This window comes from Nannobrachium achirus, assembly GCF_963921795.1.
Source record: "Nannobrachium achirus genome assembly, chromosome: 4".
Classification (NCBI taxonomy): Eukaryota; Metazoa; Chordata; class Actinopteri; order Myctophiformes; family Myctophidae; genus Nannobrachium; species Nannobrachium achirus.
In genome coordinates this window covers 60,669,365-60,689,364 of record NC_137813.1, presented here as the reverse complement: position 1 = coordinate 60,689,364, position 20,000 = coordinate 60,669,365, and the positions used below count along the sequence as shown (strand labels likewise).

Here is a 20,000-nt window from a genome sequence, read left to right as displayed (position 1 = left end):
CAGTACGTCTCCCTCTCCAGCTCCCCACTCCCCACTACTGGAAATACTGTAGGCCTACAGGAATCGGCTTTCCCTACATCAGCAAGTTCACCCTGTATAAGAGAACCAATGTTCCAGACTGGACTCATTTCTCCTACCAAACACCTTGCTGGAATCTGTTCTCACTGCAGGAGGAGGGAGCTTGGCTGGATTCATTAATCGTCCAATGTACCTTATAGATGGGTAAGCACGTTTATAACTATGGTTATTGGTTACTAATGCTTAATGTATGCATAATGCTATGCAAATGATGCATTCATGAATAAGTAATTATTTACTAATGCTAAATTGTGTATTTTTTAAACATTTATATCTGTGTTTACTAATGCATATTAATGCAGTAATAGTGTCTTACGAATAACTAATGCTTAATAGTTTGTAGTAATTGTAAAGCGTTACCTACTTATTAAAGTGATAGTTCGCCTATTTTTGAAGCAAAGCTGTATGGAAAGGTCACCTGTAATGGAGCAAGGGCATTATTTTGTTAACTGGGTCCTGTGGTCAGTCTGGTCTATCTACCAGTTTTGGACGTATGAGGTTTTCACCCGACATAATACTGAATTTTCTTCAGGTCAGACATGATCCTAACAGTGTGAATGAAACCAGTACCAGTAAGACTCCCTAATCGGGAGATAAGCGACCATCAGGTCACATGTATACACAAATAGGCCTGTAAGGGCCATTGGTTCCTGGGTGTAGGGAGCAGTGTCCAAAAATCTGCCTGATGGTGGCGCTAAATGGGACAGATCCATGTTGATGACATGAGTGTAGACATACTGTGTACCGATTTGCGTGATTTTAGGCCAAAATCTGTAGGTGCAGTGTCCAAAAATCGGCCTCATGTTGGCGCTAGAAGAGGGGCATGTGAGAAATGAGGGGTGGATGGTGTGGTTTTGCAGCCAAGGAGTGTGTGTGTGTGTGTGTGTGTGTGTGTGTGTGTGTGTGTGTGTGTGTGTGTGTGTGTGTGTGTGTGTGTGTGTGTGCAAAACATTTTTCTGTAACAGTGGCAGAGATATGACTAGGGGAAAAGTGTGACATGATGGGCAGACTGACAGACAGAAGGTGAAGGATATGCACATCCCCAGACGTTTTTACGGTGCCGGATCCAAAAGTAAACTATAATGAACAAAAAGAGGCAATGTCCGCACACGTTAAAATGCTCACCCGTCTTTTCTTTGATAATAACCAAACAACGTTTCGCCCAACAGGGCTTTCTCAAGTTCAAGTTACAATGATCTGGCCTTTGGACCATTTTATAGGTCCACATCAGTGGGTGTCCTCACTCAATCAGTTCATTACCCAATCGAAATCCACTCCATACAATAATGATTATCAGTTAAAGGGCCATACCTCTGAACAATATAGGTTAAAATATCACACATTACATATCACAAAAAATAAGCAAAATACATACAATACAATATAGGATCTAGATAAGCATGTCAGTCAGGTACAAAATTATTACAGAAATGGTCTAATATCCAAATCCAAGTTCATACCAAAAGGTTTTAATGTTCTAAGTTCATATATCCAGAATGTCTCCCTTTTTAGTAGGAGAGACTCCCAGTCTCCTCCCCTGCGAGGTTTTTCTACTTTCTCCAATCCAATATACCTTAAGGCTGATACATTGTGGCCAGCTTGCATAAAGTGCATAGCCACTGGACTACGTATGTTCTGAGTCCTAATGTCACTTCGGTGTTCAGTAATGCGCGTTTTAAGCGCTCTTGTCGTCATTCCCACATATGCTAATGAACATGGACATTTTAACATGTACACCACATGTGTTGTTTTACATGAAATAATACCTTTAATGTCATATTTCTTTCCTGTTGACGGATGATTAAAGGAAGTACATTTGTAAGTAAAATTGCATTGTGTGCAACTACCACATTTATAATTGCCATTCGGGATATCATCCAGGAAAGTTCTGGGTTTAATGGGTGCTAGGTCTGATCTCACCACTAGGGACCTAATGTTAGGAGGTCGTTTATAGACCACCTGTGGTGGGGCTTTAAAGGCATCTTTTAAAACAGGGTCAGTTGTCACAATATGCCAGTGTTTTTTAATTATGTTATTAAACACATCACCCAACGGTGAGTATGTTATAAAACACTGTGGTACTTTTTCCTTAATGGGTTTCACTTTAGGTTGTAGGCATTCCTCCTGGGATATATTATCAAACCGTTCTGATGCCTTATCAATCCACTCTTCAGGGTATCCCCTATTTTGAAAACGTACTTTCATATCCTGTTTTTGTTTTTCATACCTTTCTGTTGAGCCACATATACGCTTAATTCTATTAAACTGGCTAATAGGTAAGCTTTTCTAAAGTGGTGTTGGGTGGTAACTGTCTCGTCTTAGTAGGGTATTTCTGTCTGTTGGTTTTCGATATAAGTCTGTCGTCAGTGAATTACCTTCTCTTATGACAGTAATATCCAGAAATTCAATTTTGTCAGTACTCATATTTAAGGTGAATTTTAATTCACTAGCTTCATTCAAGAAAACATGAAAAGCATTCATTTCCTCAATTGTACCATAAAATATGAGAAATATATCATCCAAAAATCTCCGCCATATTTTTATCTTTTTGAAGAAGGGGTTCTTTTCTGGATTGTAGATCCACTCCTTTTCAAACCATCCCATGAAAAGGTTTGCTAATCCCGGGGCCATGGGGCTGCCCATTGCAACCCCCCGAGATTGGAGGTAGTATTTGTCCTGAAACATAAAGAAATTATGGTATAAGACCAGGGATGCCAAGTCTCTGATATGTGTAGCACTTGGAGTTGCGTCTAAATGACGCTGTTGGAGAAAATGCTCCATTGCGTCCAGGCCCGCTTCATGGGGAATATTTGTGTATAAACTTTCCACATCTAAAGTCGCCAATAGAGCATTCTCTTCAATCTCCACGTTTTTAATGGTATTTATAAAGTCTATGGAATCGCGTGTAAAGGACGGCAGTTCCATAGCGCACGGCTTTAGAAAATAATCCACAAACGTGGATATCTTTTCAGTCAATGAACCAATACCAGATACAATGGGGCGGCCCTTTGGATTATTCAGACACTTGTGTATTTTTGGTAGAGTGTAAAATATAGGGATGCAGGGATTTTCCACTTTCATAAACCCACATTCTTTTTTCGTTATCACACCTTGTTCTAAAAGTGTGTCGAGTTTGTCGTGGATTCTAGCTTTGTATTCCATGGTGGGATCTTTAGACAGTCTTTGATATGAGTTTTCATCATTCAATTGTCTCATGCATTCCTTTACATAATCTAATGTATTCTGAATAACAATCGAGCCCCCCTTATCTGCAGAGCGTATCACAATAGTGGAGTCCGCTTTAAGAGCGCGTAATGCTTCTCTCTCTGCTTTGGGCATATTGTTCATAGTTTTATATTCTTTTTTATTTTTTTTTATTTTTTATTTTTTATTTTTCAAAGCCCGGTGTGTATCCACCATACGACAGTAAGTATCCAATGATGCATTTCTGCCCTTAAATGGAATAAATACTGACTTGGGTCTAAATGGAGTACTGGGTTTATTTTCCTCAGTATCCATATCCACTTTAGTAGTGACAGGCTCTGCCACAACCTGCGTTAGCACATCTGTTCTAGGTAGATAAAATTCTTTAAGTCTTAGTGTTCGAAAGAATTTTTGAAAATCAACCATCACTTGGAAGTCGTTACAATAAGTAGTGGGAACGAAGCTGAGGCCTCTTCTTAATGCAGATAATTCCGTCTCAGTCACTGACCTGTCCGAAAGGTTTAGTACTGCTTCTGGCTCCGGTGCATGCGGTGTGGGGAGCGTGTATTTCTTCTTTTGTCCCCTCCTGCATTTCCGCCGCGGCCACGCTGAGGCGCTGTTGGCTGGTAGCTGCGCCACTGCTGATGATGCGGTTGCTGCACTTTCATTTGGGGAAGCCCTTCTCCGGGATTCCCTAAAAAATGGAGAGGCGCTGTGTCTGACTGGCTCCCACCACCCGATTCCAATGATGACGCGGAGGTCCAACCATTCTTTTGTCTCGGTTGTTGTCTTCGCTTTCCGCGTTTTGGTCGTGGTTTCTCTCCACCTCCTTTTCGATATCCGTCTTTCCAAAAGTAGATCTTTTGTTCATTGTAGTCTTCTATATCCCTTGACTGGTGTGTCTGTCTGTCTGACTGACTGACAGACAGACCATAGAGACCCCCAGAAGAGTAGATTTACCTTTTAATAATTTGATTTCTTGTTTTCAAAGTATCGCACAAATAGCAGTTGTGCAAGTGTGAGCTTGTAGATCTTCATTTTTGAGAAGCCGACATATACAAGGAAAATAAAAATAAAGGCTAAAATGATTGTGATGCTATATAAACTACTTTTGCTGCGGATCGCCCTTCAAATGTTCAACATAAAGGTGTTATTACAAGCTCACAACACCACTTTATCACATCACCACTGTATGAATTTAAAAATAGGCTAAAATTAAAAAAAAAAAAAAAAAAAAAATTAAAAGTGGTTGAAGTTATATAGTGATTCCACCTTACAGCTGTTGCCTGTCCAGTAGTGTTGTTTGGTAAAATGATGTATTTGAGCCACTTCTCTTTCAACAACTCAGCATCACTATAACGTGTCTGTACAGTCCATCACAAATAAGTTATCCACTCTACCAGTCCTTCAATCCTCTCCTACAGAGTCCTGCATGGGTCCTGTTTTACTAACCTGCTCCCTCCCAGCTCCCATACACACGTGATTAACGATACGATACGATAGACTTTATTGATCCCAGATGGGGAAATTCATAGTTCTCACAGGAGCTCAACTCAGTGGCGTCAGTTCAGAAAAAGCTAAGGTATGGCAACATGACTGGTGTCTTGCACGCACGCGACACCAGTCATGTTGCCATACCTTAGCAACAGGCACGATTACAGTACATGTTATTGTTTCCCCCTGTAGCCAAGGTATGGCAGCTGCCATAGCTTGCCATACCCAATTGACGCCTCTGGATTAACTTCAGCCTGCAGGTCATGTATCAAAATGATCAGGACAGCTATGGCTAGGCAGTGGGGCACCCAGTGCTACGTTATGAAATGCTCCCACCTAGTGGGTAAATGTAGAATCGCATGTATTTGTCTCATCACTTCCAATTCCACTTGACTGTCTTAAGATTGGTTGAACTTGGTATCCTTGGCATCATTTCAGGGTGGTCTGTATCTCTATCTACTATGCTGTAGCCTATCTCGTAAATAATTCAACTTCACCCTTTCAACTAGTTCTGCATGATCTTACAATAACATTAGACGTATCATATTTCTACTACTAGTGAAAGTGCGGTTTTGTTGGCTCCAAACAAACCTCCTCCAAACCCACTGATGCACCTAGACCTTTAGTTTAGTTTAGTTAGAAAGCAATGTCCACAGCTTCATATTTAGCTTGCATATTTTACTTATCTTGCTCCACAGAGTGCATATGTACAAACAACAGCTTCTCCTATTGACATTGTGCTCTGTCTCTGGTAGCTCTGTTCTGCAAAAACACTTGTCCACCCAGGTGCATGTCCTCCCCTCATCACCCAGGCCTACTTATGCCCTACCAGTCAATCAATAGGCTATATGCATATACGCCATTTTGTTCTACTTCCGGGTGTCTTTCGACTTCCTTCACAGGTGTTACCGATGATACTAATGAAGGTTCTGTTCCATTCTGGTCAAACAGAATCAGCGTGCTGCTATTGTGCATGTTGGCTCACTGGAAACACTCTGCTACACCAGTGGGTCTCAAAGTGTCCTTGAGTGGGTTCCAAATGTCCCCATACAGGTGTGTAACTCTGTACAAATTTGTTGACTCCATTTGTACATAGTTATGGGGGTGAAATTAAAGAACCACTGTACAATAAATCAAACAGAGCCTTCATTAGTATCATCAGTAACACCTGTGAAGGAAGTCAAAAGACACCCGGAAGTAGAACAAAATGGCGTATATGCATAGAGCCTATTAGGCCTGCCCTTGGTGTACAAACTTGTACATTACCTATCAAACTAATACAAATAATAATACCAAATAATACTGAATATCACAAATATAATAATGAAAATACTATAATAATGAAAATAATAGCAACAATACAACAAACAAAACCAGTGCAATGGCTTATACAACTAGTAATTATTACATATTTCAATGTTTGTATTATGTAATAGTCAATGGAAGTAGTTTAATGGATCACCAAACCGTTCAAAATATAATTCAATTGTGTAAAATGATTAAAGCTAATGACTGGGGGGAATGAAGTCCTAACGTGTTAATGTGCATGTAAATCTATTACATCTGGAACATGTTACTTTGTCTACTTTGAAAAGTGTGTTTGCATTCATAGACCTTTAATAACATTGCGTATCTTTGTATGTTGAGTTAATCATGTAACTTGAGATGTGTCCATACTGTTGGTATTTAGTAATTACGCAAGGTCAGGGCCCAGGGTGTCACACTATCACATGGGGAGAAAAGTGGGACTGAATTACTAGTGCCCAACAGTCACAGTCACAAACAGTTTCACAAACAGTCTCTCACACACACACACACACACACGCACACACGCGCACAGGCACACAGGATATACAGTCCCATTGTTCCTATGTTTTAATATGGCTGTTGGCCTTGTTGAATTACAAATTGGCGTCCTACTGGTCCACCTAAATACAAGTGTACTAAAAATACATTATATATTATGTGTGTTCTGTTCTGAGGATGAGGACATGCAGACCTCCCTGTGTGGGCGCCCATTCACATGCTTTTCACTCTGGAAACAAGTATTTCCACCACACAACCAGTGGCATTAGCATTTTGAAATATATTGTCTAGTAATTTTTATGTCCTATGCATGTTAACCACGTGAACAGATCTCATTTGCCTTACAACTACAAAAAAAAGCACAATCACTGTTCAATCTCATTTCACACTTCAGTGCAGCACTCCATGCCTTTTTAGAAGCAGTATACAGACAAGTTGGTGTAGGCTACCGGTCTATGCACGCGCATAGTTTCTATATGCAATTTGATGTAGCCTTACCGTGAAAATGAATAATCTAAATCTTATCACGTAGTAGAAAATCGCTCTTTAAATTATTTAAGTGGGTGGCTCTTAAAAGAGCCGTTTTGGGGTTTGGACAGTGATAAAGATTTAAGCACGTTCTCCACGGATACGACGGGCCAGCTGGATGTCTTTGGGCATGATGGTCACCCTCTTGGCGTGGATGGCGCACAGGTTGGTGTCCTCGAACAGACCGACCAGATAAGCCTCGGCCGACTCCTGCAGAGCCATGACGGCGGAGCTCTGGAAGCGCAGGTCGGTCTTGAAGTCCTGGGCGATCTCCCTCACCAGGCGCTGGAAGGGCAGCTTGCGGATCAACAGCTCGGTGGATTTCTGGTAGCGACGGATCTCCCTCAGAGCCACTGTACCAGGGCGGTAACGGTGAGGCTTCTTCACTCCACCGGTTGCCGGCGCGCTCTTACGAGCCGCCTTGGTGGCGAGCTGCTTCCTGGGCGCCTTGCCGCCGGTGGATTTACGAGCTGTCTGCTTGGTTCTTGCCATGCCTTTTTCTGTCTGAGTTGAGTTTAGAATGAAAAAACAACGCAGGCTGCTGCATTTTATCTGCACCTCGGAGACGCCGCCATTCTCTGATTGGTCAGTAGACTCCTTCTTTGGGGCGGTACCATAAGTCACTGCTACCGATTGGAGGGGAACACTTAGACACTTCATACAATAGATAATACTATGGAATATTAGTTTCTAGCAAACTGAAAATGCTGACTGTGTATGTTGTATGACATGGGTTAAAGAAATATAAACATTTCTATTCAAGTGACAAAATAACACTTGACACATGTATATAATCGCGTTCTGTTATATATGAATAAGCATATCTTCATTTTAAACCATTTACTGATCTAATTGATATTTCTAGATTATATTAATTTGTTTGTGAAAAACTGCCAAATATGGACACCAATTTATTACCAATTTAATATCAATTTATTTGACATGGAACAATAGCCTACAAATCATTGCGACCACAGTAAACATGTGTACAGTAAACATGTGTAATACATTTATAATGTATTATACATCTACTTGTATATTTCGGTATAAGAAATGGCTTATTATAATTGTGATCAGGGGAAAAAAAATCAATTTATAGACAAGAGTCAAACCCTAGAATATAATAGCCTACAAACTACTACCAAATAGGCTACTTATGAGTCAGTTTATAAAGAAATATTATAGAATGCAGTAGAATTCATCTTTAAATTGAATTAGTGGGTGGCTCTTAAAAGAGCCTTTGTGGGGTTTGTCAATCGAATGAAGCAAGTTTATTTCTTGGCAGCTTTCTCGGTCTTCTTGGGCAGCAGAACAGCCTGGATGTTGGGCAGTACACCGCCCTGAGCGATGGTCACTCCACCCAGCAGCTTGTTAAGCTCCTCGTCGTTGCGGACGGCCAGCTGCAGATGGCGGGGAATGATACGAGACTTCTTGTTGTCCCTGGCCGCGTTTCCAGCCAACTCCAGGATCTCAGCGGTCAGGTACTCGAGCACTGCCGCCAGATAGACGGGGGCGCCTGCACCGACACGCTGAGCATAGTTGCCTTTCCGCAGCAGCCTGTGGACACGACCCACGGGGAACTGGAGCCCGGCACGGGATGAGCGGGTCTTGGCCTTCGCCCTGGCCTTTCCGCCGGTCTTACCTCTCCCTGACATTTTTGTAGTTTGGTTCTTCAGATGAGCGTAGAAGAAATGTGCTGGAGAAGAAGCGTAATACAGCACCATTTATAACATTTTCAAGTGGGCGGAGTTGAGTTTTCAGAGTCGTCTATTGGAGAGAAGGACTCTGAGAGCTCCCCTCCAATCAGAAAAGTCGTAACAGTGACGTATAGTGCTCCCCACAAATCAGAAACATCTGTAACGGTGAAGTGTGGCTCCTCCTCAGAGAAGGAGGTTCCTGTCCAACCAGAGATTGACGGCGCCTCAGTCAGAGACGACACAGTAAATGGTGACGCAAATAAAAGACTAACAATGATTTAGTGCTACAAAGTCATGGAGATTTAAATAGTTTTAACAAAGAATACCCAATACCCTATTTGCTAATTCCATCAAACCATTTCAATAGTCAAGTAGATCTGTTTATTCATACAATCTATCTATCTATAACATGGTGGGAAACTGGGAATGATATTTATATAACATATTATGTACTGTTTACTGTGTTGCTGATATTCCTGTCTCCTAACTCAGGCTCAAATCTTTTTGTGCTTTCTGAGGACGTAAGGGAGGACAGGCAGAGCAGCAGTAGCCTCGTAAACCAGTCTCCCTTCCTGCCTTCATTCGAATGCGAGCAGGATTCGAACTGAAGATGGGAGGAGTCAGTTTACTAGGCTAGAGCAGCAGCGCACACACACACACACACACACACCCCTCCACCTTGTTCGCTTTTGGTCAGCGCCCCTTTTTATCAACTCCTTATCTACATCGTATGATGTATCTGTATATCAAATGCCTATATGAGGATTAGGGTTCGTGTAATGGTACTATTCATGTCATTTTGAAGTTGACCCACAACGCCAGGGCAATAAATAACATTGTTAGACTACAGTTTAAAGCATGTGAGGAAAAAGAAGGGACTATGTGGTTGGATCAAAGTGGCTGGATTATAACGGAAATGTTTAAGTATTTAATCAGTAGGCTACTCACATGTGGTATATAAGCATGAGTGAGGCTACTCTTATAAAACAATGTGGTTCGCTCTTAAAAGAGCCTTCGTGGGTGTAAATGTACATGGAACTGACATTTTACTTCTTTTTGGGTGCCGCCTTCTTTGCCGCTTTGGGTTTGGCAACCTTCTTTGCTGGAGATTTCTTGGCTGCTGCGGGCTTCTTTGCAACTTTCTTGGGGCTCTTGGTAGCCTTCTTCGGGCTTTTAGCAGCTACTTTCTTTGCGGCGGGCTTCTTGGCCTTCTTCGGTGATTTCTTGGCGGCTGCTGGCTTCTTTGCTGCCGCCTTCTTGGGCTTCTTAGCCGCTGCAGGCTTCTTAGCAGCAGCAGGCTTCTTTGCTTTGACGGCTTTCTTAGCAGCAGGCTTCTTTGCCTTCACGACTTCTGCCTTCTTGTTCATCTTGAAAGAGCCAGACGCGCCGGTGCCTTTGAGCTGAACCAGGGTGCCTTTAGCAACCAGGCTCTTGATAGCGATCTTGACGCGAGCCTTGTTCTTCTCCACATCGTAGCCGCCGCCGGCCAGAGATTTCTTGACCGCAGCCAGAGACACACCGCTCCGCTCCTTGGAGGCGGACACGGCCTTGACGACCAGCTCAGCGACGCTGGGACCGGTCTTCTTGGGTCGGGGTGCTGCCTTCTTCTTGACTGCTTTGGCCGGGGCGGCGGCTGGAGCTGGGGCGACTTCTGCCATAATTCTCTTCTGGTTGGAGTTTCAAGAGCACTGAGCTAAAGTTTGACTGAGACTGATAGAGAATGTAGAGCAGGGGGAGGAACTTAAAGGATGTGTGAGAACCATGTAGACTCAACCCACTGGGTCATTGCTCTGTGTGCTGCAGAATACTGACACAGTTGTGTTTTCTCCCCAACTAAAAGCAAATAAAACACAGGCAAACAATTTTATTTAAGATGAAACAACACGTGGATCAGATAGCAGAGTAGTTTCACTTCATAATCAAATCATGTAGAGCCCTAGGGACCCCTGAGTTTTGTTTTGGGACGTTTAGACCTCACTACATGGAGAGTTGCTGACCAACTTTCCTCTGTCATTTTTATTTTAAAATAGTGTCAAACATAAATGACCCTGACAAATATTAACTGCAAAGCAAGGGGACATGTCTGGCAATGTAATACAAGTAAAACAAGTCATCTGTGTCAAAGTGTTTTGTCATAAAGTCAACATTGTCCAGTGTCTGCAAACACAACCGGCCAGTGGCATGATAACTTAGCCTATGAGAGGACACTGTGGTCATTCAATAAGCTCTTGTTTTTAGTTTTTATTAATTGTATGAAACCTGACTTTTTTCAGATCATTTCACACTTGCAATTATTCAAAAATGGTCAATTGAGAGCAATCTTATTTTTTATATATTTTGTTTTTTCAATGGTACCATTTACAACTACATGCATATGGTATGTCAAACAAGACACAATTTACAAATAGTACATGTGCCACGCTTATACTCAAATTGTATGATGTGTGTGCATGTTATATTATATGTAAGGGACTACGATGGCAGTGTTGTTTGTGGATGTAGTAAAACTAATTTGTCAACATTGTTTAAAATGCCTTCTAGGCTGAGTTTCACACTGCACAAAGTGGTCAAGAGACGTCTGTGTGGGAACCACTCCCCATCAAAATAAGTTAATATAGTAGACTATTATTTTAATCACCTTTATACTTGTACTATTCAAACATAGCGGATCTACTTTGTAACATTGTGTGTGTGTGTGTGTGTGTGTGTGTGTGTGTGTGTGTGTGTGTGTGTGTGTGTGTGTGTGTGTGTGTGTGTGTGTGCGCGCGTTTGTTTTTCTCCCCCTCCTTTTAAGGCTTATCAGTTTGGGTGTCATGTAGGTCTACACGAAATAGAAAATGTTATAAAAAACACCATGATCAGTGATTATGGATTTGACCTCTCTGCAAGCTAAAGAGGAAAACTATTTAGGTTAGATCAGAGGCTACTATCATGCTCATACTTGTTGACTGTCAATAATTGCGACCGTAAGGTCGCAGTTTAGTATGAAAACCTCCACCGGCCGTCCGTCGGTCACACGTGCGGTCGACCGCACGTCACACGTGCGGTCGTGGAGGTCGACGTGTGATGAGGTCACGATGAGTCATCTATGCCCAAATATAGATTTCTAGGTCAGATGGCCCATAGAGTTTGTGATGTCAAACCTAGCAACCCAATATAAACAAACCTGATGTCAGACCTGAAGTATCCTTTTATACCCATATATGGAGATACAGAGATCTCCATATATGGGCATATTAGAAAGCCCATATATGGGCATATACGGATGACATCAGGGATATCCATATATGGGCATAAAAGGGACAAGGGCTTACAGTTAAGAGATCTCCATATATGGGCATATCAGAAAGCCCATATATGTTCATATACTGATGACATCAGGAATATCCATATATGGGCATAAAAGGGACAAGGACTTACAGTTAAGAGATCTCCATATATGGGCATAAAGGGACAAGGACTGTTACAGTAGATATAGAGATGTCCATATATGGGCATAAATGAACAAGGACTGACAAACACTGAGATCTCCATATAACCTATGGGAATATAAGGGACGAGGACTGTCAGCTTGTAGACCTATTTTCTAAATATTGTTGTACATTAAAAACTTGAAATGGGTCGTTCTGCATAGTACTTGGGATTTGTTGATGTAAATGTTCACATAGAGTGTAATAATTGGTAAAACAAACTTTTGGCCTATTTGTGGAGATAAGCGACCAACGGTCGCTTATCTCCCGATTAGGGAGTCTTACTGGTGGTTAAAATGGAGTTTGAAGTTACAATGGGTGTGAATGTGGAGAGGCCCTGAGCCTGGGGAGGCAGACCCATGCAAGGCAGAGTTTTTTTGAAAGTGGAATATCCCTTTAAGTTTGTGTAGCTTATTGCGACCGTCAGGGAGCAGTTTACTATGAAAACCTCCACCGGCCGTCCGTCGGTCGGTCACACGTCACACGTCACACCTTTGCCCTGCTCATATCTCCGCATCAGTATATAGGGCTTGTTTGTTTATTGTATGACATCACGCCACATCATCAGCTGTGGACTCTGTGATGTCATCGTATCGCATCAGTATATAGGGCTTGTTTGTTTATTGTATGACATCACGCCACATCATCAGCTGTGGACTCTGTGATGTCATCGTATCTCCATATATGGCCATCTCCGTATATGGAGATATAAGTCGTCCATGCCCAAGTATGGGCTGGTGAGGTCAGACTTTGTGTGATGCGTAGGTTATCTCCATATATGGAGATTCAACATTCCAGGCAATGCTCTCTTCCCTGGTGAGAATTGCCCCTTTATATAGGGCTTGTTTGTGTATTGTATGACATCACGCCACATCATCAGCTGTGGACTCTGTGATGTCATCGTATCTCCATATATGGCCATCTCCGTATATGGAGATATAAGTCGTCCATGCCCAAGTATGGGCTGGTGAGGTCAGACTTTGTGTGATGCGTAGGTTATCTCCATATATGGAGATTCAACATTCCAGGTGTAACTATGGCTACCCGTATGACGTGAGAGGTGGAGGTTGTGATATTTGTGGAGATAAGCGACCAACGGTCGCTTATCTCCCGATTAGGGAGTCTTACTGGTAATTATAAATGACCATACTCATTCAACTCTAACATTGTGGTGACAACCGTGACAAATGGTGATTTGAGGTAAACAATCAAAAGGCTGTTTGGCTTCCTTTACATTTCAAAGTGTGTTGCATTGTGAATTAATCAATGAATGAGCATTTCGAACAATTAAAACAAAGTGCATGTCAGTGTGAATACAGAGGACAACCACAGAGCAAGACAATCTCAGTTATGTACTACTAGCCTATATGAACGAAATGCATCCGGTTAGATAAAGCTATAACACTGGACAGATTAAGTTATCCAAAATAGAGGTAGCCTACATTTAGCAAGTTAAAAGGCTGATAAACCATACTGCATTTAAAGTCTCAATCATCTCTGCATTTGCCGTCATTCGTGATACAACAAGCTGTTGTCATTAAATGCACGGATAAACTCTTTTCTTGAAAAGATGGGTAGTCCTTAAAAGGACCGTTGTGTTTAGAGCAGACAGAACAGTTTACTTGGAGCTGGTGTACTTGGTGACAGCCTTGGTACCCTCAGACACGGCGTGCTTGGCCAGCTCACCGGGGAGCAGCAGGCGGACGGCGGTCTGAATCTCCCTGGATGAGATGGTGGAGCGCTTGTTGTAGTGAGCCAGACGAGAGGCTTCACCGGCGATGCGCTCAAAGATGTCGTTGACAAAGGAGTTCATGATGCCCATGGCCTTGGAAGAGATACCGGTGTCAGGGTGGACCTGCTTCAATACCTTGTACACGTAGATGGCGTAGCTCTCCTTCCTGGACTTTCTGCGCTTCTTGCCGCCCTTGGCGGCGGTCTTGCTGACGGCTTTCTTGGAGCCCTTCTTGGGCGCTGGTTTTGTAACTTCAGGCATGGTTCTCTCAAAACGGTGTTAAGAAAAGAAGTGACTGAGAGCCGGCGTTGCACCAGTATTTAAAGGAGGTCCATGCAAATGCATGGTGCGAATACCAGCATTTGATTGGCTGGCCCACTGCCTATGTGACTCTCAGAGGGAGGTATAGGCTACTGTCTTTGTTTCTGCACAATGTTTTCCCTCCTGAATTGTCCCGCTAAAATATAGACTAGTGACAAAGTATATTAATATCAAAACCAGTTATAACACACACACACACACACACACACACACACACACACACACACACACACACACATACACACACACACACACACACACACACACACACACACACAGTCCACTAACTGCAGACTAATATTAATTCAACCAGACACTTTTTTAGAAATCTGAGTCAGTTTGTACCACAGAAAGTAATCAAAAACTGCATTTGATCATGTTCATTTTAGCTGGGTTGGGTAGGTGTTGTGAAATAATAAAGCTGTATGTAATTTCATATGAAACAAGTGGGCCATTGTGTCCCATGCACAATTCTAGTGGTTAGTAGGCCTACAAAAGAGAACAATGTAGAAAATGGTAATATGGTTTCCATATCCTTATTTGATCTTGACTATGAACTACCCCTTCGCTCCCCCATTATTACAACTAGAAGCTGGGCCGCCCTTCGGGCGGCCCAGCGTCTAGTCGGCGACCTGGCCAACTCGGAACAATGTAAATAGGGAATGAATGCCCCGCCCTTTAATGCAAACCCCATTATACCTGTTTTTTACCTGGTCATAGGACCCGTTTTGACCATCTGTCTGCCTGTGTCCATTTATGCCCATATATGGAGATATTTGTATCTGTCTGTCTGTCTGTCGGCGTCCATTTTATGTCCATATATGGAGATCACTGCAGTTATAGTTCTGGGTCCATTTTATGCCCATGCATATATGGAGATATCTGTCTATCTGCGTCCATTTTATGCCCATATATGGAGTATCTGTCTGTGCCTCCAACTGTGTTGCAGACACAGTGCCGGTTCCCCCTTTAATGCAAACCTCATTATACCTGTTGTCATAGGACCCGTTTTGAACATCTGTTTGCCTGTGTCCATTTATGCCCATATATGGAGATATCTGTATCTGTCTGTCTGTCTGTCTGTCTGTCTGTCGGCGTCCATTTTATGTCCATATATGGAGATCACTGCAGTTATAGTTCTGGGTCCATTTTATGCCCATATATGGAGATATCTGTCTATCTGCGTCCATTTTATGCCCATATATGGAGTATCTGTCTGTGCCTCCAACTGTGTTGCAGACACAGTGCCGGTTCCCCCTTTAATGCAAACCTCATTATACCTGTTGTCATAGGACCCGTTTTGAACATCTGTTTGCCTGTGTCCATTTATGCCCATATATGGAGATATCTGTATCTGTCTGTCTGTCTGTCTGTCGGCGTCCATTTTATGTCCATATATGGAGATCACTGCAGTTATAGTTCTGGGTCCATTTTATGCCCATATATGGAGATATCTGTCTATCTGCGTCCATTTTATGCCCATATATGGAGTATCTGTCTGTGCCTCCAATCTGTCTGTCTGTCTGTCTGTCTGTCGGCGTCCATTTTATGTCCATATATGGAGATCACTGCAGTTATAGTTCTGGGTCCATTTTATGCCCATATATGGAGATATCTGTCTATCTGCGTCCATTTTATGCCCATATATGGAGTATCTGTCTGTGCCTCCAACTGTGTTGCAGACACAGTGCCGGTTCCCCCTTTAATGCAAACCTCATTATACCTGTTGTCATAGGACCCGTTTTGAACATCTGTTTGCCTGTGTCCATTTATGCCCATATATGGAGATATCTGTATCTGTCTGTCTGTCTGTCTGTCGGCGTCCATTTTATGTCCATATATGGAGATCAATGCAGTTATAGTTCTGGGTCCATTTTATGCCCATATATGGAGATATCTGTCTATCTGCGTCCATTTTATGCCCATATATGGAGTATCTGTCTGTGCCTCCAACTGTGTTGCAGACACAGTGCCGGTTCCCCCTTTAATGCAAACCTCATTATACCTGTTGTCATAGGACCCGTTTTGAACATCTGTTTGCCTGTGTCCATTTATGCCCATATATGGAGATATCTGTATCTGTCTGTCTGCGTCCATTTTATGCCCATATATGGAGATCTTTGACCATCTGTTTGCCTCTGTCCATTTATGTCCATATATGGAGATATCTGGCTATCTGCGTCCATTTTATGCCCATATATGGATATATGGAGATCACTGCAGTTATAGTTCTGGGTCCATTTTATGCCCATATATGGAGATATCTGTCTATGGAGAACGCGCGTGCCCGTGGGACGAACGGTTCTCGAGATACGCGGATTACCTACATACATACACACTCACAGATATTTTTTGTTGACTCATGTGGCGTACGTGATGTCAGAGCCTTTTATGAAGTGATGTCACAATGAGTCAGAGCTTTCGCCGATTTCCTCAGAAACAGCCTGATGTCAACAATCAACCCCGCATAAGGAGATTCCGAACGTTTCGCGCCGGTTTGGGAAAACCGCGCGTCGGGTCGGGTCGAGACCCGGCACTGCACTCCGTGCCGCGGCGGGGAACGCGCATGCCGAATCTGAAGCCGGTGGGACGAACGGTTCTCGAGATACGCGGATTACAAACACACACACACGCACGCAGAGACTTCTCGCATTTATAGATAGATATGACAGTACTGATGTGCCCGATAAAGTTCATTAATACATTGACCACTATCCATAATCATGGCTTAATATAATCCATAACTAATACAGTCTTTGAAAACGGCCATTAGGCTACAACAAAAATAATCAAAACTACCAAATACTAGGGCCTACATGGAATCAACTCCGTATAGAAAATGTGGGCGGCTCTTAAAAGAGCCTTTGGGTTGTTGGTAGATCAAGTCAGCATTATTAACCTCCGAAGCCGTACAGAGTGCGTCCCTGTCTCTTCAGAGCATAGACGACATCCATGGCGGTCACGGTCTTTCTCTTGGCGTGCTCGGTGTAGGTGACGGCATCACGGATCACATTCTCCAGGAAGACCTTGAGGACACCGCGGGTCTCCTCGTAGATCAGACCGGAGATACGCTTCACACCGCCACGGCGAGCCAGACGGCGGATAGCGGGCTTGGTGATTCCCTGGATGTTATCACGAAGCACTTTGCGTTGACGCTTGGCGCCTCCTTTTCCGAGTCCTTTTCCGCCCTTCCCTCTTCCTGACATTTTGATGTAGTTGTGAGTGTAGCTACAAAACTGAATGGATTCTAAACTCAGAGCCCTGTCTTTATATGCGTGTTCTGAGGACGTAAGGGAGGACAGGCAGACTGCTCTGCACTGGGCGGAGCCCAAGCTGCAGACCCCCTCCCCCTTTCCTTCACACAGCCCCGTTAGGCCCTCTGTTCTGCTTTCTTCTTTGTTCCCACCAACGGTCTGGAATCTGGATTTAATTCGCACATTGAGCATGGCTGTAGCTGAAAACCTTTACATGCCTATATGACAACTATATGTATAGGCTACATAATTGGCATATCTATAAACCTGTATGTATTGCCTCTAATTCACCAGGCAGGTAGTCCCTACTTGGCCAGGGACGATTAGGCTTTGATTTAGTCCGGAATGTTGACACAAATGCATAATTTAGATGCACATATATTTGAACATATGCCTAACTATGCCAAAAGGGATAATCATGTGAAAAGGAATAATTTCAAGATGATCTATCGTGTCTGTTTTATTGTGTGCATTTTATATGATGGTTGTGAGGTCAATATGTTAAATATACATTAGTTTTACAAGGGGGAAGGTAGAGTAAATTCAAGCATGTTAACACTTATCTCACGGATAATACAATGCTAACACTAATAAAATACTCAAACGGGTTTTGGTAAATCTGCAGTGTTCAATTGGTTGAATATTAATAGACCTATGTTGCATCATACAGATTTGGCACGATTCACGAAATGTGGTCGAATTCGACACTGCTATGCCACCAAAATGTGGAGCTCAACTTGCTACTATTAATGTGAAGATTTGGATTCATTGTTATCACTAAACATACAACACGATCCACTTCAGCCCAATATATCGTTTGGCCATTTGAAAAAAGCCAATCTACAAGCTCACAATGCATAATGTGACACGGCCAGGGTACTAAAGTATAAAGACATTTGATTTTTTAAGATTCAATTCCTACTAAAAATCAGATTATACTTTAGTACCCTGATCTTGACACATTGTGAGCTTGTAGATCTGCTATTTTCATTTAATTTCAAATTCTATTTTTCTTTTTCACCACTGTGCAGATTCTACAAAATAATGTCAAGGACCCTCAAAATGACATTTTTTTTTAATCTTATATTATATTACGCTACTATGTAAATATTCACATCTTTCCACCTAAAAGTCTATCACAGTGACAGAAATATCTGTTTCCAAAATAACATTATACTTGACGTTTAACCACTTTGACCCCAGCCATACCTGTCAACCTCAGACCGTCGGAAAACAGGAGATAAGGGGGACGGTAGCCTACATGGTAGATGTAATTTCCAGTGTTCTGGTGTATTTTGGGAGTTTGACACCAAATCCAGGGGAAAGTATGTGTGTGTGTGTGTGTGTGGGGGGGGGGGGGGGGGGGGCATGGCAAGAGAGAGAGCTAGATCTCACACCTTTCAACAAAAAGAACAATCAAATACGGCCCTGGCGATTTGCATATCAAATAGCCAAGGAACTACAGTATAATGGCCGTGGCTACAAAAAAATCTTCCGTTTTGGGGGACATGCTGGAACAGAAGACATGGTCAAATAACAGGATACTTCTTCCAAAAACAGTATTGTGTTGGCAGGTATGGACCCCAGCATCTCTATTCTGTGGGGAAATAGCTTATCTACAAGCTCACAACGCATCAGGTTGTGACACGTTGTGAGCTTGTAGATCTGCTGTTTTGGTGAAGAGAGTTGAGGTACATGGAAAAAATAACTCAACTACAGTGCAAATCAGGTCTGTTAGAAGCATATTGGTGGTTTAACTGAAGTGATATTGATGCATTCCAAATATTAAAAAAGTGTTCGGACTGGCATCATGCCACCTTAGGGTACCACCCACCCACCCACTTTGGGACCCACTTTGGGAAACCCTGATTTAGGCTACATAAACCAACTATCTGCCCCAGTACGGATACTGACACAAACAGTGCCCTCATGCTGTGATGACATGGAACTGCAATTGAAAGGACCTGGCTAGTGACTACAATATCAAACAGATACTTATCAGAATCGCAAACCGCATGACCATTAGCATATGAACAGACCTGGCATAGCTGCGAAGCTCAATTTCACAAATTGTATGCTGTATAGGCCTAAGAATGTTGTGGTGTATCTATACTGCATCTAGCATGAGGCATATCTATTCTGTATCTAGCATGAGACAACATTTCTAACCAAAATGTGTGTGTGTGTGTGTGTGTGTGTGTGTGTGTGTGTGTGTGTGTGCGTGCGTGCGTGCGTGCGTGCGTGCGTGCGTGTGCGTGCGCGCGTGCGTGGGGGGGGGGGGGGGGGGGGGGGGTTACACACTACAGTGCCCACATTTGGAGATGTCATCACAGACTGGCCTGGACATGGAACACTATATGGGCATAATAGAGTGCCAGACAGACAGACAGACAGACAGACAGATACAACGGGCATT

The 20,000-nt window shown here is 42.8% G+C and overlaps 4 protein-coding genes across 4 annotated transcripts; all 4 read right to left on the bottom strand.

Moving 5' to 3' along the window:
* Positions 1-7,191: 7,191 nt before the first annotated feature.
* On the bottom strand, positions 7,192-7,602 carry LOC308283930 (histone H3.2; the record flags this gene model as incomplete). Its single annotated transcript, XM_080724444.1, has 1 exon — positions 7,192-7,602. The coding sequence occupies one exon, from the start codon at positions 7,600-7,602 to the stop codon at positions 7,192-7,194; it is 411 nt and encodes a 136-aa protein (XP_080580570.1).
* A 545-nt stretch (positions 7,603-8,147) lies between these two features.
* On the bottom strand, positions 8,148-8,765 carry LOC308283935 (histone H2A-like; the record flags this gene model as incomplete). Its single annotated transcript, XM_080724449.1, has 1 exon — positions 8,148-8,765. The coding sequence occupies one exon, from the start codon at positions 8,763-8,765 to the stop codon at positions 8,382-8,384; it is 384 nt and encodes a 127-aa protein (XP_080580575.1). The 3' UTR covers positions 8,148-8,381.
* Positions 8,766-13,895: 5,130 nt separating this feature from the next.
* Positions 13,896-14,270, bottom strand: LOC308283947 (histone H2B-like; the record flags this gene model as incomplete). The annotated part of the gene is made up of 1 exon (XM_080724461.1): positions 13,896-14,270. One exon carries the CDS (start codon positions 14,268-14,270, stop codon positions 13,896-13,898), a length of 375 nt encoding a protein of 124 aa, XP_080580587.1.
* Positions 14,271-17,224: 2,954 nt separating this feature from the next.
* On the bottom strand, positions 17,225-17,536 carry LOC308283961 (histone H4-like; the record flags this gene model as incomplete). The annotated part of the gene is made up of 1 exon (XM_080724475.1): positions 17,225-17,536. One exon carries the CDS (start codon positions 17,534-17,536, stop codon positions 17,225-17,227), a length of 312 nt encoding a protein of 103 aa, XP_080580601.1.
* Positions 17,537-20,000: the final 2,464 nt, after the last annotated feature.